General features: G+C 43.2%; 1 protein-coding gene across 6 annotated transcripts in view; it reads left to right on the forward strand.

Annotated features, from left to right (window-relative positions):
* Nucleotides 1-25,907, forward strand: part of kidins220a (kinase D-interacting substrate 220a) — an 87,520-nt gene that overhangs the window by 58,277 nt on the left and 3,336 nt on the right. For 5 of the 6 annotated variants that reach the window (XM_042325540.1, XM_042325541.1, XM_042325538.1 and 2 more), the window contains 6 exons: nt 3,990-4,168; nt 5,652-5,878; nt 6,395-6,517; nt 13,852-13,989; nt 22,072-22,170; nt 23,060-23,275. In XM_042325540.1, coding sequence (XP_042181474.1) covers nt 3,990-4,168; nt 5,652-5,878; nt 6,395-6,517; nt 13,852-13,989; nt 22,072-22,170; nt 23,060-23,275 — 982 coding nt within the window. The remainder of the gene's footprint in view (nt 1-3,989; nt 4,169-5,651; nt 5,879-6,394; nt 6,518-13,851; nt 13,990-22,071; nt 22,171-23,059; nt 23,276-25,907) is intronic. The other variant, XM_042325542.1, reaches the window with a different exon arrangement.

Genomic DNA, 25,907 nt, shown 5'->3' on the forward strand with positions numbered 1-25,907 from the left:
AGGCTTGTCGAGTCAGTTTTTGGACCGATTAGCATTTGGAAGAGCCCAGAAACCTCCCAAGCGCTAGACGCTGCAACAGATAGCGTATAAGAGCCTGTGCTTGCAATGCAAGACCCCATCAATGGGGCTATTGTGTGGAACCGGCTGCAGGATTCCTGACATGCTTTATTTCTGTCTCCGGCCTTTTAAAAGTAACGCGGCGGCTTCCGATCTCGCCACAGCGCAGTCCTCCAGCTTGTCAGTCTCACGAAAGATGGACTGATAGCAATCGGACAAAGCCCCTCCTGTCTCCCTCCACCAGTGTCAGAAGCAATGAACGTCAATTACTTGATGCCATGGCCAACCATTCTTCCTCAATTTACTCACAATCTGTCTCTTGACGTGTCCTATTGGCACGTTCGGAGGCACTTAAAAAATAAATAAAAAACGCTCCATGTGCCACAGTACAGTAGATGGTCAAACGTGTTGGATGGTGTTCCACCGGGTAATAAACCCATGCCAATCATGTGTGATTCTCCTGACCCATGCTATTATCAGAACAAGGGCACTATTATTAAGAGGGATGATGTTTGGATGACTCAGTCCTTTGCGGCTGACTGGTGGCTGCCAGCAGAAGGTTCGGATGGGACGGTGTGGTGTAAATGCTAGGAATGGGGTCTCTGTGCCACAGCGATGGATGCCTTTACTTAGTCCATGCGGTCCATCTTTTCTTAGGAAAGACAAAGCATCACTTAAGATTCCTCTTCGGCAGTGGAGGAGTGTGCTCTGTGTAGACACTGCAAGAGCTGGAGGAAGTCCCCTCAGTTCTGCACTAGTGTGTGTGTGTGTGTGTGTCTCACTGGCTCCTGTTGGTCTGCGTCTGTGCACACAAATAAACAGAGCCCAGCTGGACTGCTGGAACAGCACAAGGCTCTCGGCGCGGGATAATACAGCGCGTGGGAAACGGAATCAAAATCACATTCCCTCACTACCATGAGTCTAACCATCTATGGAAATCCCCATCGTCACTGACCCTCCCAGGTGTAATTGGGTGTTTTTGGTGTGTTTTGTGCATTTGAGACTGTTTTGTTAGTGAGAGTGTCTGAGCGGTGATGTGTCTGTTTTGTGTATGTGTACTTCATGGCAGACAGAAAAAACAAGCAACCACCTAATGGCCCTCGTGTGAGAGGTCAGTTGACTATTAGCATGGCCATCTGTCCCTCCCTTCAGCCCGCACTGACCCTTTGGTTAGATGGTTGTGATGGAGCACAGTGAGGGGCATTGTCCAGCGGAGCACAGCTGTTCTGCTCTCCTCTTCTTTCTCACCCACCTGCTTCACACCCTGCCTGCACTTCCTCTTGGGCTAGACTCAGACGCTACCCTATGTGTCAGCACTCCACTACTATGGCTAACTACAACAAAAAGTTTTTGGGGCTGATGCCTTAAAGGATAGAAAGCAGGAGTTTTTACTCACCAAAGTAACAACACAGTATGGTCAAAAACTTAGTTGTAGTTGCGATTTTAAAAAACAAAAATGTTATGTTACATTTTCTATTTTATTTAACCTTTTATTTAACTAGGCAAGTCAGTTCAAACAAATTCTTATTTACAATGACGGCCTACCCCGGTCAAACACGGACGATGCTGAGCCAATTGTGCGCCGCCCTGTGGGACCCCCTAATCACGGCGGGATGTGATACAGCCTGGATACCGATCTGGTATCTGGTTACCTATAACTACAAACATAGTTATGTTTTAGCGTTTTTATATATTTATTACCTTATTCCTGGATATCTAAGGAACTACCCACAATGCACTATTTCTCAACATCATATGGAGTACCGGTGCTACCTAGCTAGTTCCAGCTGGCTAACGTTAGCTATTAGCCACACTAGCATGTATTTACATTCTAACGCAATGTTAGCAGGCTAGTAGGGCTAAAGTTAGCAGGCTAGTTGGCTTGTAAAGTTAGCAGAAAATTACATTGAAACCAGTAGTCATAAGTGCAATCGATTTGGTTTCATTTTAAGTTATACATTTTTTTTTTCTTTCTGTTGGAGTTTACATTATAGGGAATAAGCTGGCTTGTTATTTCCGGGATGACTTCAGAAATCAGTTTTAAGTAATAACTTGAAAAATAGAAAAGTGGAGTGTAACTTTGCATTGGGACTTTTGTTGCGTATAAGCCTACTAATGCAAATCCATATGTTACATGTGGTAAAGTGTATATACTACCTAACCCTTTAAGTTATTTCCAGGTATCAATGTGGGCTCTTATTGGGGGGTGTTCATTGGTTATTCCTTACTTATTTCACATAACTACAGGTATGTGCACTGCTTACACTCTTAGAAAAAAGGTTCCATCTAGAACCTAAAAAGGTTCTTCGGCTCCCCCATGGGAGAACCCTTTGAAGAACCCTTTTGGGTTCTACCAGGTCAATTGTGGAGTAGCACAGCTAACCAGAACACTTGCTTGAGTAAATCATTACTCGTCTCCGTACTGAGGTCACTGAGTCACGTGCTTGTGGCTTGCGTGTCAGTAGGTGCAGAGGGCACTGATTCTGTTACGGCATTTAGCCTACTGTGTGTGTGCGTGCATGCGTTCGTTCGTTCGTTCATTCCTGCCTGTGTACAACAACAACAAGGTCTTAACCCCGGTCTGTTTACCAAGCAGATCTAGCTCAGCTGGGCATTAAGGTAGAGCTTCAATTGTGTCAAGATTTTCCCTCCGCAAATTGAGCAGATTCGGCCCTTAGTAACGTGATTAGCAAACAGCAGCAGCAAGGCTGGGCCCAGACCAGCCTACCTTCAGTTAGTTTAGCACAATGGTGTGGTAAGTGGCTAATCCAACTGCAGAAAGACCAACCTCTGCCCGATCCATTTTTGGGGCGAAACAATGGGAAATACCCTCCAAACCCAGCTTGTGCATTCCCACAGCTTAAGAGACACACAGACAAAGATGGCGAGATGAAAATTGACAGGCAAAATGTTTGTTCTCGAGAAATCTGCTCATTCAGCTGATAAGGCTGACGCCTACACGGATGATGGAAACATGACTTCATGCCTCAGAATGCATTCATAATGTGCTACTTGCAGTGGTTGAATAACTTTTCCAACAAGAAAAGCAAAAATGGCAAAGTATGAAAAATGTTTCTGATACCATTTTCTGGTGGTTGGGTGGAATAGTGCAGTTGGGTCATCTACCATAAATATACAAGGAGTATGTCAAACATTTGGAACACCTTCCCAACATGGAGTTGCACACCGCCCCCCTTTTATCTTCAGAAGAGCCTCAATTCGTTGGGGCATTCAACAGGGATACTGGTCCATGTTGACGCCAACGCTTCCCACAGTTGTCAAGTTGGCTGGATGTCCTTTTGGGTGGTTCCATTCTTGATACACACGGGAAACTGTTGAGTGTGGAAAAACCCAGCAGCGTTGCAGTTCTTAACACAAACCGGTGCGCCTGGCACCTACCATACCCTGTTCAAAGGCACTTCAATCTTTTGTTTTGCCCTTTCACCCTCTGACTGGCACACATGCACAACCCATGTCTCAATTGTCTAGAGGTTTAAAAATCCTTCTTTAACCCATCTCCTCCCCTTCATCTACACTGATTTGAAGTGGATTCACCTGGTCAGTCTGTCAAATTCATGTAGTGTTTTGTACACTCAAGTGTACATTTACTTCGAGGCTACGAACAAAGATTGAACATCCTCGTTTGCAGAACACTCCCATTTGAGCTTCTAAATGAGTCTGAGCAGCAAACCTCTGATAGTCATCTCCTTATGTTTCCTCTGCTGTCAGACCCAGATAACAAACTGGAGCTATGAGTCACCAAACTAAATTGACTTATCTCTCGCTTTTCATGATGCCGGAACAGCAAGAGCAGCGATGACTGTTGCGGGGCCTCTACTAGAGATAGACGAAATATCTCATTGTGTCATCTTTAGCATGTTCAACAGTCCTTCCTCCTATTTCTTCTTTCACTCTCGCTTCCTCTCCTCTAGAATCTCCAAAAACATCCCCACCACCAAAGACATAGAGCCCCTGCTGGAGATCGACGGGGACATCCGTAGCTTCGAGGTGTTCCTGTCCTCTAGGACGCCCGTCCTCACGGCACGCGACGTGGAGATGTTCCTCCCCTGCACCGTCAACCTGGACCCCAAACTCCGGGAGATCATCGCAGGTCCGTATATTTACACACAAGCATCACTATTCTAATGGTCATTACACTCAGTTTGTCAACCTCACTCAGCTCAAAGACCTAGGCCCGTATTCACGAAACATCTCAGAGTAGGAGTGCTGACCTAGGATCAGTCCCCACCTGTCCATATACTATTATTCATTATGATCTAAAAGGAAAAACTGATCCCATGTTATCATTTCTACTCTTGAGACTCTCTTTGTAAACATGCCATTTACTGAAATCAATGTGCAGTGCCTTCAGAAAGTATTCATACCCCTTGACGTGGTAATACTTATGTAAATAGGATATTTCTGTATTTCATTTTACAGGCAAACATGTCTATTGAAGCATGTTTTCAGTTTGTCATTGTGGGGTGCAGATGGGTGAGAGAATTTTTGTTGTTGATGTAATGCATTTTGAATTCAGGCTGTAACACAACAATATTAGGAATAATTCAATACTTCCTGAAGGCACTGTAAGTGTTCTGTCAATATATTTGTGTAATTAGCTAAATTGTTACTTACTCATTGATCTGCAAACCAAACACATTTAAATGCAGCCAAAGACAACAGTCGGTCAGCTATCCAACTCAAAGGCCTGACGTCACTAATAAAGGAGACTCTGTGTGTGTGTGTGTGTGTGTGTGTGTGTGTGTGTGTGTGTGTGTGTGTGTGTGTGTGTGTGTGTGAGCGAGCGAGCGAGCTTTGGAAGGTGACCAATGCCCCTGTCCCTCCCTGGCCAGTCATCCAGTCCTGTTTCCAGTGTCCTGCAGCCAGCCAGTGGGCACAGTGGTCAGTGATACCCACTCACTCACTTACCAGGCTGACTCACTCACTCATAAGGCCTCCATTGTGCTCCCTTACTGCCGGATTGGGTCTCTACTCAACCCATCATTCAACAACATGCACTCTTATGACCGAGACATTTTGGTGCCTGTTTCTTACCTGGCCACTTACCCCACTCTGTATTATAAGACGGTTCAAATGCAATTTATCTGCAGAAAAAAAGACAGTTTTCTTGGCAAAAGTGAGAGTTTGAATTAATGTTGTCTATTTTCAGTAAAGCCAATAACTTTAACAATGTGTTATTTTCCACCCTGCTCCCTCAAGTGCACTCAATCACACAATGAAAGTTTATCCATGTACGTGGCATTTGATTTGCATTCTCTCCGCAGAACCTCTCTATGTGAACCCGCTGAGAACGATCAAATATGTTTGGTTGAATCTGTTTCTGAGTGGGTGGATCTAAAGTCTCTTTATAGTCGGAGCCAAGACGTGATCTACATCAGCATCAGAGATGAAATGTCTCCTTTTCGCTCCCCCGCTCTTCTCTCCCTTCCTCCTCTCCCTCTCTCTCTTCATGATGTCTTTCTGTCTCTCCACCCACTCCCTCCCTCTCTCTATCTCTCTCCTTATCTAGTCCTGTTACCATCTTTCCCCCTAACTTGTCGCCTCCCCCCCCCATTCTCCCTCTCTCCCTGTAGATGTTCGTGCTGCCAGGGAGCAGATGCACATTGGAGGAGTGACCTATCCCACGCTGCCCCTGCAGGACGTCCCAGCCCGCGCCTCTTCTGCCTTCGGCCAGCACTCGGCCGCCTGCTCCCCCACGGGCTCCTTCACTGGCTCCCTACACCCCCCAGGGCTAGTGCCCTCCCAGCCCCACAGCAGTTACTACAGCATGCCCGCCCCGCAGCACCCCTTCTACACCCGGGTGAGACGTCAACACAACACAGCAGCAACTGACCGCACCTGAACGTAGCTCAGAACACATTCATTTAGTATACGGTAGAGTACCAAAGTTTTGTTCAAGGTACTTCAGTACACCTTAGTATGAAGAGAATCACAGTGCAGTTGAAATTACCTCCGTTTTCCTTTGGAGACACACGAATTAAAGGGATAGTTCACCCAAATTATAAATTAAATGTTTCTTACCCTGTAAGCAGTCTATGGACAAAGGTACGACAGCAATCCATGCTCTGTTAAAGTGACGGTTACTTACGTCTGTTTTGTTAATGTAACTGCACAGCTACCTCAGTGCACATCACAATACAGGTCCATTTACTCACGTCACCTCATTTTTAAATGTTACAGTGCAGACCCTCCTCTCTAAACAAAAAGGATCCTTCACAGCTCTAGGGTTACCTCAGATATATGTGTGTGAATGATCCCTCATACAATCCTCATGTTGTGCGCTTTAACCATTCTCCTTCTTCATCCTTCCATATAGCCTTATTTCCCCCATCATGAGTATCACCTACCCCGGCATCAATACAGCTCCCGTCCTCACCCTGCCCCGTCCCAGTCACGCCCCTCCATTAAAGCAGGCTACCCCAGGGACCCCAATGGACTTGTAAGTACAGAGCTGCCGGTCAGTAGGACACCTAGCACTAGTAGCTAGCAGTAGTCCACTATGGTATAGTGCAGTGTTCTGTTTGAGGTCCACCTAAAGCGAGTCTGATTCAAGACGGGAGCAAATCGAGTCAGAGTCAAGACAAAAGACCGGAGGGGGGTCGAGACCGAGTCAAGACCGAGACTGGGATGGGGACAAGGGGTTCGAGACCGAGTCAAGACCGAGACCAGAGAAAATGCGAGTCCAATTCAAGACCATGATTGTAATTTTGTCAAATCACCACCATAATAAGAGATCAAAATGTCCAGTATTTCTGTGTTCATATTTCAGAACAACATCTGGATTCTTTAGACATTCAGAAGAGTGAAAAAATACATGTTGAGGACAGATAGAGACACTACAAATTATTACTAACCCAAACACGGTGGGGAACAATGGGCCTTCTATGTCTTCTGAGAAGGGCTAAGGATTTATAAAATAATGATAATTGTATTATTATTTTCAATGATGTTCTGACTTAATCTCTTCACTTTTTGTTGGAAAGGAAAGGGTTAACAATGAGGAAAAAATATCCAATCAGGATTTGTCTTTGCTGGTCTCTGGGGAGATAAATCTAGCTAGCTAAGTTAGCCATTGGCTAGACCATCAGAAGCTAGATAAAAGGCATCTGCCATTCAACTGTTTTAGGGCAACATTTTCAACCAATCATATTTTGACTTAATGAGAGGGACCGTTTTTACAAAAACGCATGGAAACTTCTGCCTTCTTGAAGGTCAACAGGTCACTGCGCAATAGCAGTAGTTTTCCCATGGTCTAGCTAGCTAGTTGTCTGCTAGTTTGCAGCCGGTGTTATCTAACAAGGTGTTGCTAATTTGTTAGCTTCTCCCTTTTCAAGAGTAACTTTCAACAAGAAGTTAAGTTTCAAATGATCATCTGGTGAGTGGAACTGTGTTTTTATTGCAGCGCTCTTGCTGTTGTTAGCCATTTCTTTGAAAATAACTTGTGTGTGAAACATTGTTGCATTTAAAGCAGAACTGACAGCATTTTAGAAACATGAAATCTTATTAAAATATGTTTGAATAGACCCCCAGGAAGAATATGACACTTTAAAAGATATGGTCATTGATATGTTCATTTCCACAAATTCTTGTTTGGGGTCAATTAGAAATGTCCTTGTTTTTTAAAGAAAAACAATTTTTTTTGGTCCATTAAAATAACATCAAATTGATCAGAAATACAGTGTAGACATTGTTAATGTTGTAAATGACTATTGTAACTGTAAATGGTAGATTTTTAAAAATGGAATATCTACATAGGTGTACGGAGGCCCATTATCAGCAACCATCACTCCTGTGTTCCAATGGCACATTGTGTTAGCTAATCCAAGTGTATCATTTTCAAAAGGCTAATTGATCATTAGAAAACCCTTTTGCAATTATGCTAGCAGAGCTGAAAACTGTTGTTTGTGCTGATGTAAAGAAGCAATAAAACTGGCCTTCTTTAGACTAGTTGATTATCTGGAGCATCAGCATTTGCAGGTTTGATTACCGGCTGAAAATGGCCAGAAACAAAGAACTTTCTTCTGAAATCCATCAGTCTATTCTTGTTCTGAGAAATTAAGGCTATTCTATGGGAGAAATTGCCAAGCAACTGAAGATCTCATACAACGCTCTGTACTACTCCCTTCTCAGAACAGTGCAAACTGGCTCTAACCAGAATAGAAAGAGGAGTGGGAGGCCCCGGTGCACAACTGAGCAAGAGGACAAGTACATTGTGTCTACTTTGAGAAACAGACTCCTCACAAGTACTCAACTGGCAGCTTCATTAAATAGTACCCCCAAAACACCAGTCTCAATGTCAACAGTGAAGAGGCAACTCCGGGATGCTGGTCTTCTAGGCAGAGTTACAAAGAAAAAGCCACATCTCAGACTGGCCAATAAAATAAAGATTAAGATGGGCAAAATAACAGACACTGGACAGGAAGATTGGAAAAAAGTGTTATGGATAGACTAATCTAAGTTTGAGGTGTCCGGATCACAAAGAAGAACATTTGTGAGACGCAGAAAATATGAAAAGATGCTGGAGGAGTGCTTGGCGCCATCTGTCAAGCATGGTGGAGGCAATGTGATGGTGGTGGGGGTGCTTTGGTGGTGGTAAGTGGGAGATTTGTACAGGGTAAAAGGGATCTTGAAGAAGGAAGGCTATCGCTCCATTTTGCAACACCATGCCATACCCTGTGGACGGCCCTTAATTGGAGCTAATTTCCTCCTACAACAGGACAATGACCCAAAGCACAGCTCCAAACTATGCAAGAACTATTTAGGGAAAAGCCAGTCAGCTGGTATACTGTCTATAATGGAGTGGCCAGCACAGTCACCGGCTCTCAACCCTATTGAGCTGTTGTGGGAGCAGCTTGACCGTAAGAAGTGCCCATCAAGCCAATCCAACTTGTGGGAGGTGCTTCAGGAAGCATGGCGTGAAATCCGATCAGATTACCTCAACAAATTGACAACTAGAATGCCAAAGTCTGTAATTGCTGTAAATGGAGTATTCTTTGGAGGATTATTTGACGAAAGCAAAGTTTTTAAGGACAATTATTATTTCAATGAAAAATCATTATTTGTAACCTTGTCAATGTCTTGGCTATATTTCCTATTCATTTTGCAACTCATTTCATGAACGTTTTCATGGAAAACAAGGACATTTCTACGTGACCCCAAACTTTTGAACGGTAGTGTATACTAAGGCATTTGTGAAAATGCTATCGCAATATCGAGTGGGAAAGTGGCCATGCGTTTGGACAAATAATAGACACTGCAGTAAATACATCTGTCTTGAGTATACAGAGACCGGTGCGCTATAGTCAGTCAGAGCTACACTAGACCTTTATACAAACAAGCCATTTGCCACACTGGCCTGCCATCATTCACTTTGAACTGGACTGTGTGTTTACAGGCAGTTGCAACAGCGCGACTTCAGATCATTAGAAAGCATTTTCCAAAAGCCACAAAATACACCTGAATTGAATTATGCAAGTATGTAAACACCACAGGAGCCCTCTTACATTTGGGAACTTTACAGTCTTATTGATCAAACTACCATGAAAAGAAAGTCTCTCGCTCCCTCATTTATGCACATCAACAACAACAAGATCAACAACTAATGCTAGCCGTAGCAAAATTAGCTAAAATCTAACGAAGGAACATTAGATTAACCCTCTCAAACTTTTTCAGCTAGTAGGCCGTCAAAATTGCTCTGATAAACAATAGGGAAGTTTTGCTTCCTCATCCTTCAGCAGCTTGCCTGCCAATGCATGCTTGTCCCAACCAAGCACCCAAGCTAATTGGCTACGGTTGGCTAGTTTGCTAGCGAGCTACTTCCAGACACAAATGAGAACACCTCACTCTGACCATTTTACTCGCTGTAGCAGAGCTGGTTTGACTATTTACATGTTACCTAGAGAATTCTTGACTGTTACTTTTTTTTGCCTACGTTTACTGATTCTGGTCATATTCAGCAGGTGTTGCACCTTCGTAAATTCATCAGTTATTCTGCACTCTGGCACACTCAGACGAGAGTGCTCTGAAATCGGAGTAGATAGCCAGAGTGAATTTGCGTATGCAAGAGATGCTAACCGTCTAGCTAACGTTAGGCTCTGTGTTTTTAGCTTTCTACATAAATAGATAAGCGAGCCTATTATCCACATTATGACTGACTTGTGATCATTGCCCTTGCTAGTTTGATTGTATTGACGTTCCAAGCCTTAGTTACATTCGTCCTGGTTTTTTTTTGTCCAGAATATCGAGTCGTTGAAACTGAAACAGTGCATCCCGAATGGAGGCAGCCAACAATGTACCAGGCCAGCTGTGATTTACAACCTGATAGCAGAAGCAGTGGGTCACATTGACCTTCAGGTCCATTATGTCATCTCGCATGACATGTACCCCTTTTCTTTCCTCCCCTCCCAACGTCTTTTCACTCTCCAAGGACTGTGTCGTCATGTATATTATTTACATCCCATACTAGCTTGAGTTATTCTTATATCCAGTGCCCCCTTACCCGCCCCGTGCCCCGTTCTGTGCCCATGTCCAGATGTAATCGCTGAGGATGCCAGAGAGGGCCTCCCCACTACCAGTGATCTCCCTATGGTAACACAACAGGCTGGTGTGGAGTGTTGGCATTGGCTGGAGCGTCTGTGTCCTTCCGTCTTGACTGTCACAACTCGCCACACACAAAACGCACACCAAACTGCTGTCCATGCACTCGCGCGCACACACAGCTAACCGTTTCCATCAGGCCAGATACACTAACATGGCTTCGAAAGCAGACGGGGTATGTCAGTGACAACGTCATGTCTCATGCTGAATAGTTGCACCTGTGGCTCCCCTGTTTGTGGCCAGCACCGGAGCGAATTGTAATAGCTCAGTCCTGTTTGAATGCGAGTCTCATTGTCCAGGAGTGAACTAACCACTGTGCGAGTGCAACTGCTACCATTCTATACAGTGTCTCCATGTAGGGAGCACATTCATATACAACTAGTGCACAGGAAGGTTGAAGCAACTAAAGGCTAACGACATGGCAATTAGTAATGGATATACACATTTAACAATGGCCAATGTCTCAGCGTAGGTTTCCTTTTGGTAAGTACAATGTGTCTGACTGACTTTTTCTGTTCACTATGGAAGTCCAACAGGAAAAGGCCTATATGCCTACTGTCCTCACTGATCCATCTCCATCTCTTTCAATCCCCATCACCCTCTGTATCCCACCCTCTCTCTATCCCTCTAATACTCTCTCCTCTCTCTCTGTTGGTCTGTGTGTATATAGCACAGTCTGTATGCGTGTGCAGTGGGCAGCCCAGTGTAATTGCCTAGCCCCAGCTGATGAATAGTGTACCGGCTATATCCCCATAGGGCTGGATGAGGACGGGATTAGCATCAGAGGCTAGCAGGACGGAAGCAGCAACTCAATGTGCACAAGGGCTTATCTTCTCACAGAGATGCTTCCTCCCTCACAGGCCTCTGTTTCCTCTTCCCCATCCCTCTGCTGCCCACGCCCCGCACCACTGTAATTACAGCCTTATCACACACAGGGAGCTCACACACACACACACACACACACACACAAGTTACACACACTTGTGTGCATACATGCGTGTACGTAATGGCACAGCGTAACACACTGACACAGTGTACACAGTCACACATCCAAAGTCTGGGTGGAGGACCAAGTTTTGAGGCTTCCTCAGAATGGAAACTTTGTATTTTCTGTGTTAAGGGAGAAGGGTGCTCTCTTTCTCTCCTCTCCGCATCACTTTCTCTCCAAACATCACGCTCTGTGCTGCTCGTCCTCTCTACAAAGATCATCTTCTGAATGTCCTCTGTTTCTAAAAATATATATATATTTTTTGTTTCCTACTGTAATAATTTGAAACTAAATGGCTTCTCAGTTTGTCTTTGCTTGATGGAATGTTGTAAAAGTGCCTTTGCCTGCTGTGGTTCAAGATAAATGTCTTGTTTTCTAGTCTGACGTGAATGTTCTCTTGCATTCTATGATGACTTCAGCATGTGGCCTAATATCCTGTCTCTCGGTCTCTTGCTCTCTCGCTCTCCCCAAAGCAGTTTTTTTGTCACAGCCTGTCAGGTACACTCATCTCTTTGGATTTCACTGTCTCTAACTTTCTCGCCACCTTTCTACCTCACCTCCACCAGCAAATATAACACGCCATGCTTTTCCCTCCGCCTGGCATGCATTAGACCTCCACAGATAATGTTTCTAGGATTTAGGCCTCTTCTAGGTCATCCAACGTATGATGTGTCACAAATCCTACTTCTAGTCGAGTTCAACAAAACTCACCGGAACGTTTTGGTTGCCATGTTTGCGAGACTCAATTTAGGAGCATGTTTCAAAATGCCTGTCAAGTAGTCTAATTTCTACACCTAAGAAGCAGAAATCATATGGGCCATCATTATTGAGGAGCTCTACAGTCTACGAGATAATTGCTCTCTCTGGTGCTTTTAATGAAAAAGGCTGCAGGGGCATGCTAATCAAACTGACACAAGACATGTCTATAAAACTTAACAGGTAAAGTTGTCTATGTTCCTTTGATACTTGTTCCTTTGCATTAGCAGACATGCAGATTAGTGTGCTACAGCAAGTCTTGACTGCTATAGCCACACACACACACACACACACACACACGCACTATTAGTGCAGAGTGCAGCTGATACAGCAGTACGCTACACTCCTTCAGCACTGTCTGTGTACAGTAGCTAACCTCCCTAACTGACCTTCACCCTCTGCCTCCTTTCACAGAGAGACCCCCCCCGTTTTGCTCGGCTCTGTTAAGACGTCTACAGCTTATTTTCTCTAACAAGCACTCGCAGCGAGAGAGCAAGCACAGACATCTTCTAAGCCTCGCCGCCTTCTCGCCCATGTCGACAAAGCTGTTGTTTTGTTGTAGCTCAGTCTGAAACCATGTCCTAGTGGTATTAATAGAGAGAAAGAGAGAGCGGGGGGAGGGAGGAGGAGGGTTGTTGTGTTTTGTTTCACTGCTAGTGGGTGGCATGTCAGGCTAGCTGGGAGTCTCTGGTTCGAGATCATTAGGGGGGCGAGGATATTGGCTACTCTTCTAGCTTGTATGAGGGGGAGACGTGCACACACACACGGCTCGTGTGTACATTGAATACTGCACTACCATCTACAGTGTTCAGATTAACATAAAGACCCCCAACAGAGCCCATATTGCACATCTGGTGCCACTTTAGTTACAATGCTCTTCTATTGTTACCTCACAGGTGCTTGCACTAACAAAGATAATTGCATTTTGGTTTTGCTTGCTCTTTTGTCTTTGTGCCATGCTGTGAAAAAGGGACTAGTGTTCCTGGCTGCAGTGAATAAGATACTCCAGTGTTAACCTTTGTCCATATTAACCTAGCTGTGGTGGTTGCAACGCTACGCTGTGGTGGTTGCAACGCTACGCTGTGGTGGTTGCAACGCTACGCTGTGGTGGTTGCAACGCTACGCTGTGGTGGTTGCAACGCTACGCTGTGTTGGTTGCAACGCTACGCTGTGGTGGTTGCAACGCTACGCTGTGGTGGTTGCAACGCTACGCTGTGGTGGTTGCAACGCTACGCTGTGGTGGTTGCAACGCTACGCTGTGGTGGTTGCAACGCTACGCTGTGGTGGTTGCAACGCTACGCTGTGGTGGTTGAAGCATTGCGCTAACCGTATGAGTCGTTGCAGTGGTTGTAAATTATCCATGCTACGCTGCTTAGTCAAATGAAGATTCTGACTGTTTCTGTCTGTCTCCCTGTGTGTGTGTGTGTGGACAGGGTTCTGGCTCCGGGGTACCAGGCGCCCCTGTGGTACTCCTCAGCTCTCTGAACACGGACGTGGTGTGTGAGCTCGTCACACACATCGACGGCATGGACCCTAGCATGCTGGCCCAGTACACCGCCACCATCAAGAAGGTGAGGCCTGCTATACACACACACACACACACACACACACACACACACACACACACACAACCCTCATATACACACACTCGGCCTCCTACGTTTGCTTATACAACACTTCTGTCAATAAAGTTGATTCAAAAGATTCTATATCAGTCATGTCAGTGTGTCCATTTCACACAAGGGCTGTATCTCAATATGCAATTTGCGTCAGAACGGAACAGTTGGAGCATGAGTCCAAATCAAAGTATGCAGAACAGAGGCCAATTCTCAGATGCGTACTTTTCAAAGCATGCTCCGATGCAAGCTTCAAATGAAATATGAACGTAATATGACGCAACCACATAAAATACATATCAACATTTCTTGAATGCCATCAAGTTTTGAGCTGAGGTGAGAGAAAATCATCAAGGCTAAAACCGGCACTTTTACTGAAACGTTGATTAATATGCACTGTCCCTGTAAAAATAAAATAAACTCAAACTCCGACTTTGGAATGAAATGTTGCCCACTCGCATTGCATATACCCGAATACAATATTTTATGTTGATACGTTAATAAATACATACTGTGTTAATTTTGGCATGTTTAACTGCCTAGAATATCCACTGTAGTGTGCATAGACCAGAGGCTGGCTAACGAAGAATTAGCTGCTCGCTAGCTACCCATGAAGAATTTGTAGCTAACGTTAGCCAGCTACTGACCTAACAACATTCGTTTTAGGTCACTTTTACATGTAAAACTAGCTGGCTGGCTAGATTAATAGGATTCACATATAGCTAGCTGATAATTATGAAGTTACAAGCTCACGTTTGCTTTATGTAGTTATCTTGTTTAGTTTGTATTGTTCAAAGGAAATGCAGTAGCATGGGAGTGCGCATTGCTTTTCAAATGTAAATTTGTATGTACTCAAGTCCTCCGAGAACAAACTTTCAGCATGAGAGTGTGGAGCCTGGTAGTATGCATATTGATCAACACCCAAGGGTTTCATTTCTGTCTGTATTAAAGTTCTAATGCAGCTGTTTTTATCTCAATATCAAATCATTTCTGGTTAACAATTCCATACTGTACTGTGATTGTTTTCAATTAAAATGGTCAAAAAGAAACAAAATTAGCTTCTTAGCAAAGAGCAATTTCTCAAGCAAGATTTTTTGCTAGGACTGTCTGGGAGTGGGGAGGGGAAAACTGAAAGCTAGCTGTTATTGGTAGAGAGGTTTGGAACTTCTTTCTTATTGGTCTATTAACTAATTTACCGTCGGATGATGTCACTAGGCAGGCCAAAGCTCCATCACACCTGTCCGCAATGGGTGTGGCTGAAATAGCCGTATCGACAAAATTGAAGGGGTATCCACATACTTTAAAACACATTTTTTACTGCACTGGGCCTTTTAATAATGATCTGAGTAGGCTTTATATGGCCCAACAAAACAGCCAAAGTTGCTGTCTGCATTGAGCTTCCAGTCCATTTAGACAGGATGTCATTAATGTCTAGGCAATATATCAATTCCTGTAGACCAGGTATTCCCAAACTGTGTGACGCGTAGCAATGCCGACGGGGGTACGCCAAATAAAAATGTGATTCACATTTTTTTTTCTGTACATTTTCAAACAGTACATTTTCCAATGGGGCTACACATTTGGGTGAGGTTTTTTTCTCGCCTGAGTAGCCTCCGTTTCACTGCCAAAAATAAAATTATACCATCTGGTGTTTAGCAAAATAACACAATGTCAAATGTTTCAAATAAATTGTAATTATTTCACCACTAATGGCCTATTTATTGCCTTACCTCGTTTATCTTACCTCATTTATCTTACCTCATTTGCACAAACTGTATATATACTTTTTTTTGTGTTGTTGAATGTATGTTTGTTTATTCCATGTGTAACCCTGTGTTGTTGTTTGATTTGCACTGCTTTGCTTTATCTTGGCCAGGTCGCAGTTGTAAATAAAAAAAATAAGCCATGGGAGTTTTTGGAGCGAGAATAAAGATGACTTTCGAGGAGTAAGACATGTATAAAAGCAACTGATACCATTAAGAAGAAGAAGGGGCTAGAAGTATCTTATATGGTGAGCTACCAAGTGGCTAGGACAGGCAAGCCCCATACTATTGTGGAGGACTTAATTCCTCCTGCTGCCGTGGATATGGCTGGGACAATACTGGGGGAAAAGGCCCAAAAAACTATACAGACAATGCCTTCATCAAACAACACTGTTTTACGACGCATCTGTGACATGGCAGGGGATGTTTTTAAACAATTACTGCTTCGCATACAAGCCAGTGAATTATATGCGTTACAGCTGGATGAGTCAACAGACGTGGCGGGCCTGGCACAGCTCCTGGTATATGTCCGTTACGTTTATGGGGGGTCAATTAAGGAAGACATCTTCTTCTGCAAACCACTGGAAACCAGGACAACATGAGAGGATATTTTTAACGTACTGGACAGCTTTGTGACATCAAATGGACTTTGGAGGTCAAGATGTGTTGGTATCTGTACTGATGGCGCAAAGCCATGACAGGGAGCTGCAAAATCTGGACCCCTACAAATCAGCCGGGCTAGACAATCTGGACCCTTTCTTTCTAAAATTATCTGCCGAAATTGTTGCCACCCCTATTACTAGCCTGTTCAACCTCTCTTTCGTGTCGTCTGAGATTCCCAAAGATTGGAAAGCAGCTACGGTCATCCCCCTCTTCAAAGGGGGGGACACTCTTGACCCAAACTGCTACAGACCTATATCTATCCTACCGTGCCTTTTCTAAGGTCTTCGAAAGCCAAGTCAACAAACAGATTACCGACCATTTCGAATCTCACCATACCTTCTCTGCTATGCAATCTGGTTTCAGAGCTGGTCATGGGTGCACCTCAGCCACGCTCAAGGTCCTAAACGATATCTTTACCGCCATCGATAAGAAACATTACTGTGCAGCCGTATTCATTGATCTGGCCAAGGCTTTCGACTCTGTCAATCACCACATCCTCATCGGCAGACTCGACAGCCTTGGTTTCTCAAATGATTGCCTCGCCTGGTTCACCAACTACTTCTCTGATAGAGTTCAGTGTGTCAAATCGGAGGGTCTGCTGTCCGGACCTCTGGCAGTCTCTATGGGGGTGCCACAGGGTTCAATTCTTGGACCGACTCTCTTCTCTGTATACATCAATGAGGTCGCTCTTGCTGCTGGTGAGTCTCTGATCCACCTCTACGCAGACGACACCATTCTGTATACTTCCGGCCCTTCTTTGGACACTGTGTTAACAACCCTCCAGGCAAGCTTCAATGCCATACAACTCTCCTTCCGTGGCCTCCAATTGCTCTTAAATACAAGTAAAACTAAATGCATGCTCTTCAACCGATCGCTACCTGCACCTACCCGCCTGTCCAACATCACTACTCTGGACGGCTCTGACTTAGAATACGTGGACAACTACAAATACTTAGGTGTCTGGTTAGACTGTAAACTCTCCTTCCAGACCCATATCAAACATCTCCAATCCAAAGTTAAATCTAGAATTGGCTTCCTGTTTCGCAACAAAGCATCCTTCACTCATGCTGCCAAACATACCCTTGTAAAACTGACCATCCTACCAATCCTCGACTTTGGCGATGTCATTTACAAAATAGCCTCCAATACCCTACTCAACAAATTGGATGCAGTCTATCACAGTGCAATCTGTTTTGTCACCAAAGCCCCATATACTACCCACCTTTGCGACCTGTATGCTCTCGTTGGCTGGCCCTCGCTTCATACTCGTCGCCAAACCCACTGGCTCCATGTCATCTACAAGACCCTGCTAGGTAAAGTCCCCCCTTATCTCAGCTCGCTGGTCACCATAGCATCTCCCACCTGTAGCACACGCTCCAGCAGGTATATCTCTCTAGTCACCCCCAAAACCAATTCTTTCTTTGGCCGCCTCTCCTTCCAGTTCTCTGCTGCCAATGACTGGAACGAACTACAAAAATCTCTGAAACTGGAAACACTTATCTCCCTCACTAGCTTTAAGCACCAACTGTCAGAGCAGCTCACAGATTACTGCACCTGTACATAGCCCACCTATAATTTAGCCCAAACAACTACCTCTTTCCCAACTGTATTTAATTTTAATTAATTTATTTATTTTGCTCCTTTGCACCCCATTATTTTTATTTCTACTTTGCACATTCTTCCATTGCAAAACTACCATTCCAGTGTTTTACTTGCTATATTGTATTTACTTTGCCACCATGGCCTTTTTTGCCTTTACCTCCCTTCTCACCTCATTTGCTCACATTGTATATAGACTTGTTTATACTGTATTATTGACTGTATTTTTTGTTTTACTCCATGTGTAACTCTGTGTCGTTGTATCTGTCGAACTGCTTTGCTTTATCTTGGCCAGGTCGCAATTGTAAATGAGAACTTGTTCTCAACTTGCCTACCTGGTTAAATAAAGGTAAAATAAAAATAAATAAAATAAAAAGAGAGACGTAGTGGAGTGGTTACGCATGTGTAAGCAGTTGCTCCCAACGCCACTTGGGTACACTGCAGCATCCACCGAGAGGCTCTTGCTGCCAAGGGAATTTGGACACTACAGTGAAAATGGTTAACTTTGTTAAAACAAGGCCCCTGAACGCTCATGTATTCTCTGAATTATGCAACGATATGGGCAGCGACCGACCATGTAACACTTTTACAACATAGTGCTCTGGTTATCAAGGGGCAACTTTTTTTTTTAAATTGAGAGACGAGCTTAAAGTTTTCATTACTGACCATAATTTTCACTTGTCTGACCGCTTCCATGATGATGAGTTTCTCACACGACTTGCCTATCTGGGTGATGTTTTTTCTCGCCTGAATGATCTGAATCACAGGAATTCTCCGAAACTATATTCAATGTGCAGGACAAAATTGAGGCTATGATTAAGAAGTTGGAGCTCTCTTCTGTCTGTATTAACAAGGACAACAGGCAGGTCTTTTCATCATTGTATTATTTGTTTTGTGTGCAAATAAACTCCATCTTACAGACAATGTCAAATGTGATATAGCGAAGCATCTGTGGGAGCTGGGTGAGCAATTATGCAGGTACTTTCCCGAAATGGACGACACAAACAACTGGATTCATTATTCCTTTTGTGCCCTGCCCCCAGTCCACATATCGATATCTGAACAAGAGAGCCTCATCGAAATTGCAACAAGCGGTTCTGTGAAAATTGAATTTAATCAGAAGCCACTGCCAGATTTCTGGATAGGGCTGTGCTCAGAGTATCCTGCCTTGGCAAATCGCGCTGTTAAGACATTGATGCCCTTTTAAACCACGTACCTATGTGAAAGTAGATTGTGTAGAAAATTATTTAAGACTGAGACTCTCTCCAATACAACCCAACATTGCAGATTTATGTACATCCTTTCAAGCACACCCTTCTCATTAACCTGTGGTGAGTTATTCACAATTTTTGAGGAACAAATACATTTTTTTCTGTAAGATGGCTAAATAAAGAGCAAAGTTATTGATTATTATTATTTGTGCCCTGGTCCTATAAGAACTCTTTGTCACTTCCCGTGAGCTATGTTGTGACAAAAATTCACACTTATTCTTATGGGACAGTTGAGCTAACATAGGCTAATGCGATTAGCATGACGTTGTAAGTAACAAGAATATTTCCCAGGACATAGACATGTCTGACATTGGCAGAAAGCTTAAATTCTTGTTAATCCAACTGCACAGTCCAATTTACAGTAGCTATTACAGTGAAAGAATACCATGCTATTGTTTGAGGAGAGTGCACAGTTTTGAACATGAAAGTTATTACTAAACAAATTAGGCAGGCTTTGGGCAGTCTTGATACGATATTTTGAACAGAAATGTAATGGTTCATTGGACTAAAACTTTGCGTGCACACTGCAATATCTAAATTGCACCTGGGCTGGAATAATACATTATGGCCTTTCACTTGCATTTCAAAGATGATGGTACAAGGAAAATACAAAAGAACTGTTGTTATTTTTCTTTGTATCATCTTTTACCAGATATATTGTGTTATATTCTCCTACATTCCTTTCGCATTTCAATAAACTTCAGTGTTTCCTTTCAAATGGTACCAAGAATATGCATATCCTTGCTTCAGGGCCTGAGCTACAGGCAGTTAGATTTGGGTATGTCATTTTAGGCGAAAATTGAAAAAGAGGTAGGGGGGTGTGTGTGTGTGTGTGTGTGCAGGCTTACAATGATGGTTAAAAACAAAATTTGAGAGTGCGCTGACCCTGGTGCTAGAGGGGGTATGCAGCTGAATGTTTGAAGAACCACTGCTCTAGACCCCAGTCGGCCCACCTAACAACACTTTAAGTGAGACATTGTCTTTGTAAAATGATTTAATGTTTTGTGAGGTGCAGAACCGGGGACACATTTGTTTCCTGAGGAAAGTATAGCAATGTAGAGTTCATACAAGCTCATGTTTGGAAATGTGGCCCAGGACTACTGTATACCATCGGAAGGTAGTAGCCACCCTTTGCATGGATGATAGCTTTGCACACTCTTGGCATTCTCTCAACCAGCTTCATGAGGTAGTCACCTGGAATGTATTTCAATTAACAGGTGTGCATTGTTAAGTTGTGAAATTTCTTTCCTTCTTAATGCGTTTGAGCCAATCAGTTGTGTCATGACAAGGTAGGGTTGGTATACCGAAGATATCCCTATTTGGTAAAAGACCAAGTCCATATTATGGTAAGAACAGCTCAAATAAGCAAAGAGAAATGACTGTCCATTACTTTACTTTAGGACATGAAGGCCAGTCGATGTGGAAAATCTCAAGAACTTTGAACGTTTCTTCAAGTGCAGTCGCAAAAACCATCAAGCACTATGATGAAACTGGCTCTCATGAGGACCACCACAGGAAAGGAAGACCCAAAGTTACCTCTGCTGCAGAGGATAAGTTCATTAGCGTTACCAGCCTCAGAAATTGCAGCGCAAATAAATGCTTCACAGAGTTCAAGTAACAGACATCTCAGCATCAACTGTTCACAGGAGACTGCATGAATCAGGCCTTCATGGTTGAATTGATGCAAAGAGACCACTACTAAAGGACAGCAATAAGAAGAAGGGACTTGCTTGGGCAAAGAAACATGCTCAATGGATGTTAGACTGGTGGAAATCTGTCCTTTGGTGTAATGAGTCCAAATTTGAGGTTTTTGGTTCCAACTGCTGTGTCTTTGTGAGACGCAGAATAGGGGAACGGATGATCTCCGTATGTGTGGTTCCAACCGTGAAGCATGGAGGAGGTGGCGTGATGGTGTGGGGGTGCTTTGCTGGTGATATCTTTCGAATTCAAGGCACACTTAACCAGCATGGTCACAGCATTCTGCAGCAATACGCCATCCCATCTGGTTTGCGTTTAGTGGGACTATCATTTTTTTTCAACAGGACAATAACCCATAGCACACCTCCAGGCTGTGTAAGGGCTATTTGACCAAGAAGGAGAGTGATGGAGTGCTGCATCAGATGACCTGGCCTCCACAATGACCTAACCTCAACCCAATTGAGATTGTTTGGACTGCAGAGCGAAGGAAAAGCAGCCAACAAGCAGCCTCTGCCTCTCTCAGCATATGTGGGAACTCATTCAGGACTGTAGGAAAATCATTCCAGATGAAGCTGGTTGAGAGAATGTCAAGAGTGTGCACATCTGTCATGAAGACAAAGGGTGGCAACTTTTAAGAATCTCAAATATAAAATCTATTTTGATTTGTTTAACACTGTTTTGGTTACTTCATGATTCCATATGTGTTATTATATGTTTGATGTCTCCACTATTATTCTACAATGTAAAAAATAGTCAAAATAAAGAAAAACCCTTATGATTGGGTGTGTCCAAACTTTTGACTGGAACTGTACATATGGGCCTACTTTACTCAATTTATGCCCACTTATGCCCTAATTTATACAGTATGGGGCAGATTCCGGGACACAGATTAAGCCTAATCCTTGAATAAAAATCAAGCTTGATGGAGAATCTCCATTGATAGTGCTTTTTAGTCCTGGATTAGGTTTTATCTGTGGCCGAACTGGCCCAATGTGCATGTATTTGATCAGTCGTGATCATGTCTCTCCCTCTCTCCGTGTTAGGCCAATGTGAATGGCCGGGTGCTGTCTCAATGCAACCTGGAAGAGCTGAAGAAAGAGATGAACATGAATTTCGGCGACTGGCAACTCTTCAGAGGCATGGTAAGACAAAACCACCTCCACTTTTAAATACTCGATATCCTCCTTCTATTCATTTGATATGTACATTATCGATTTCCTGATTTTATTATTATTTCTTTTTTTTATTCACCAAATTTGTGTTTTGTGTTTTGTTTTATTGTCTTCTAAAAAATAAAAAAAAATCAGGGCATGTTGTAATACATCTTGAGCCTTCTCTGGAGACATCGGAGGGTTTTATAATCCGTATTACGAGAACGTCTGCAGTCTGCTCCGCTCGCTCGGGGGGCTGGAATCAGGAACACATGTAGCTTGCGTTGATCAGATGTCCGTTTGTGCCTCCTTCCACAAACGAATGTTGTGTTGCCAGAACGTGGCCAGCCAGCGAGCCATCTGGTCCAAGATGGCTGAGATTTAGATGAAGGAAGGTTATTGTCAGTGGGAGCTGCAGTCAGCCAGTCTCCATGCAGTCGAGGGGTCTGACTCTGAATAGCTGCAAGGTTTTACAATAAATTGCATTTTTCCCTCTGAGCACTTCCCAAGCCATCTGATGTGGAGACCGGACCACTACTGTATGCATATAGGCCCTATAGAGTTGACATCAGATATACTCACCATCTATTGAACTAAAATACTATTACTGACTTTGTGTTAAAAGTCTACAGTATTAAGATGATGGTGATGTATTGTGTGCTGAATCAGTGTGCAGTGTGCTGAATCTATTCCCATTAGTTGTGTGTTGTTCTATAGAGTTTGTAGTTGTATGTTGGTTTCATGGCTAGTGTTTATACTGTAAATTGGCTCTGCAGCTGTAGATATTTACTATGTTGAGTCTATGTATACCTTGTGGTGACATGTTTGCTCTGCACATGGCTGGCTGTATGCTTCTCTCTCTAACAGTCCCCTCTCCCAGGTGATGGAGCAGCGTCACGGAGAGAGCCAGGCCCTGCAGGATGAGTCTCATGCGGCCAGCGAGCAGGGCAGCAGCGTAGTCAACGTGGAGACGGCCAGGCACCAGGGAGCTCCCCACGAGGTGGGCAGCTACAGCTTCAACCTCAGCTTCGAGGAGCTGAGTAACGCAGGCCTGGGTCTGGAGGAGCCCCCGAGACCCACTCAGCACTGGCCTGTGGTGAGTTGAATACACACACACCCACTTGTATACACATCTGCACACACACATGTACACTCGTACACACAGACACTCATTGAGAAATACTGTACACTCACGTACACACACACACTGCAACACACGTTCATATGCACCTGCAGTACATACACAGACTCAGGTCCTGTCTTCTACTCATGAGAACAGATAAACACATTCACATACCCACAAACATACCAAGCCATCCAAATACCCAAAAAGCGGACATGTAAGCAAGTACGTTGCTAGTGAAAGTCTAAACACCCCTTGCAAAGTCTTTTGTATTTTACTTTCTTGAAAAAGTTTTTTGTTTAAAAAAAAAAAAAAATGTTTTTTTTACTACAGATCTGCACAACCTACTCCACATTTTCAAAGTTAAAGTAAAATTATAGAAAATGTTTCAAATAAAAAATGTCACCAACCACCTCAATTCGGTCTTATGTAACAAAATTTGAAATGGTGTTTTTTTGTTGTTGCATGAGATAAAAGTAGAGACTCAGAGCTTCAAATGGTATATCATACACTGCAGTTGAGGAGCAATGGGAAAGTAGTTCCGCTTTGAACGTTGATAAACTTGCACCCCACTTTTGAGAAAATGTTTTTGTACATGTACTGGAGAGCTCTTCTTTGTCTACACCCATTCAGCATCGTTCACACCCTCTTAAGCCTTAGCCCCACCCACCTCTTTAAGGATTCACATGTCAGGCCATGTGGTAAACAGAGTGAGTAGTGTAGTAAACAACCAAAGATTTCAAGGCTAAAAGCGGTGAAAGTAGTAGCCTACATTAAGGAAAGACGACAAGTAAAAATACACTTTATCAAGTCCTTGGCCTATATCCTAATCTGACTTTGAAAGTGTCCAGATACACATATCTTATAATTATTAGATGATGCTTACCCAGATACTTTGATGGGTCATGTGAAATAAATGCTATAACCCCCCCACAACACACACACACACACACACACAGCCACATCTAGCAAACTCCATGGGTCACTAAAGTCTGGACATGTACACATGTTCATGAAATGTAATAGATGGCCGTAATCTCCCACAGACACACCTGGCTAACTTGATGGGTAAATTGAACAATTATCTTGCGAAGTGGAGTCTTTTGTTCGACATATAGTTAGCTAGCTAAACAATGAACCATAATTCCAACCAATAGCCACAGTACTGGTGTATGAATCTGGTAGCTAAAGCTAACCAACTCGGTTCAATGTTAGCTAGCGAACATAACTTGTAATGAAAATGACTTTCTGATCAAATTTGAAACCTATGATATCTGAAAATGCAGCTAGACTCTTACCAGTATACGTGGATTAACGCTTCACGACAGTGTGTCTTTTTCCATTTGACTTGTAGCTAGCTACAGCTTGTTTGGCCCGTTTTGTCAAGTCACTCCAGTTCACGCTGACCTTGTGCAGGAAAGTAGTCCATCACAACTTTTTTGCAGTGATCTTTGTTGATATGGCCTGCTGAATTCTGAGGAGCAATGTTGTTGAGAGCAGTATAAACACGTTTGCAAATATCCATGGCTAACGTTATACTGTATATCCATTGTTTTTGTCAAAATTGCTCAATATCAGTAACTTTTACTGGGAACCATTTGATGTAGAGCAATATTCAAACCTTTTCTCTGATTTTCAAGCAAATTTAAGTCAGGACTAAGAATGTACCACTTAGGAACACTCAACACATCTTGAAAAGCCATTCTGGTGTGTCCTTGGCATTACAATGTGGGTATTTGTGTAAATAAATCTCTATCCGAGGCTTAGGTTTTAGAAGACTATGGCAGGTTTTCCTGTAACTTTTTACCTGGTCTTTTCTGTTTTTCATATTTCTTTTGATCCTGACATACTCACCAGTCCCTGCCGGTGACAAGCATACCCATAACATAATGCTGCCACCACAATACAGAGGGTTTCCCTATGTGTTGGATTGGATTTGACCCCAACCTATAGTTTTTAATTTAGGCCCAAAACGTAATTTCTTTGCTGTGTTGTCTTGCAGTATTGTTGCAAACTGAATGGAGGATTTGAAGTAGATTCTTATAATACAGCTTTCCTTCTTTTTACTTTGTCAAACAGGCTGGTAATGTGGAGTGAATGTAATGTTGTTGATCCATTTTGTATTTTCAAGTATTGTGGTGGCAGCATCATGTTATGTGTATGCTTGTCACTTTTAGGGATTGGGGAGTTTGTCAGGATCAAAATAAATATTTAATAACAAACGTGCTTTAATAACAAACGTGCATGCCAACTGCAAAGGTAAAAAGCTGGGATAGAGTGTTTTTTATTTTTCAGAGATTGCATACATTTGAATGCCTAAGACACACCAGAATGACTTCGAGGTATTCAGTGTTCCTGAATGGGCCAGTCTCAGTCCTGGATTTAATCTGTTTGAAAATCAGAGACAAGGTTTGAATATTGCTGTCCATCAATGATTCCCAACCAATTGTACTGTGCTTGAGCAATTTTGACAAAAACAATGGATTATGTTGCACTAAGAGTTGTGTAAGGTTGGTAGAATCTTATTCAAAAAGTATTAACAGTTGTAATGACTACCAAAGGTGCTTCCACCAAGTATTGATTTGAGGTGTGACGATATATACAA

The sequence above is a fragment of the Oncorhynchus tshawytscha genome, linkage group LG08 (assembly GCF_018296145.1).
Source record: "Oncorhynchus tshawytscha isolate Ot180627B linkage group LG08, Otsh_v2.0, whole genome shotgun sequence".
Lineage (NCBI taxonomy): Eukaryota > Metazoa > Chordata > Actinopteri > Salmoniformes > Salmonidae > Oncorhynchus > Oncorhynchus tshawytscha.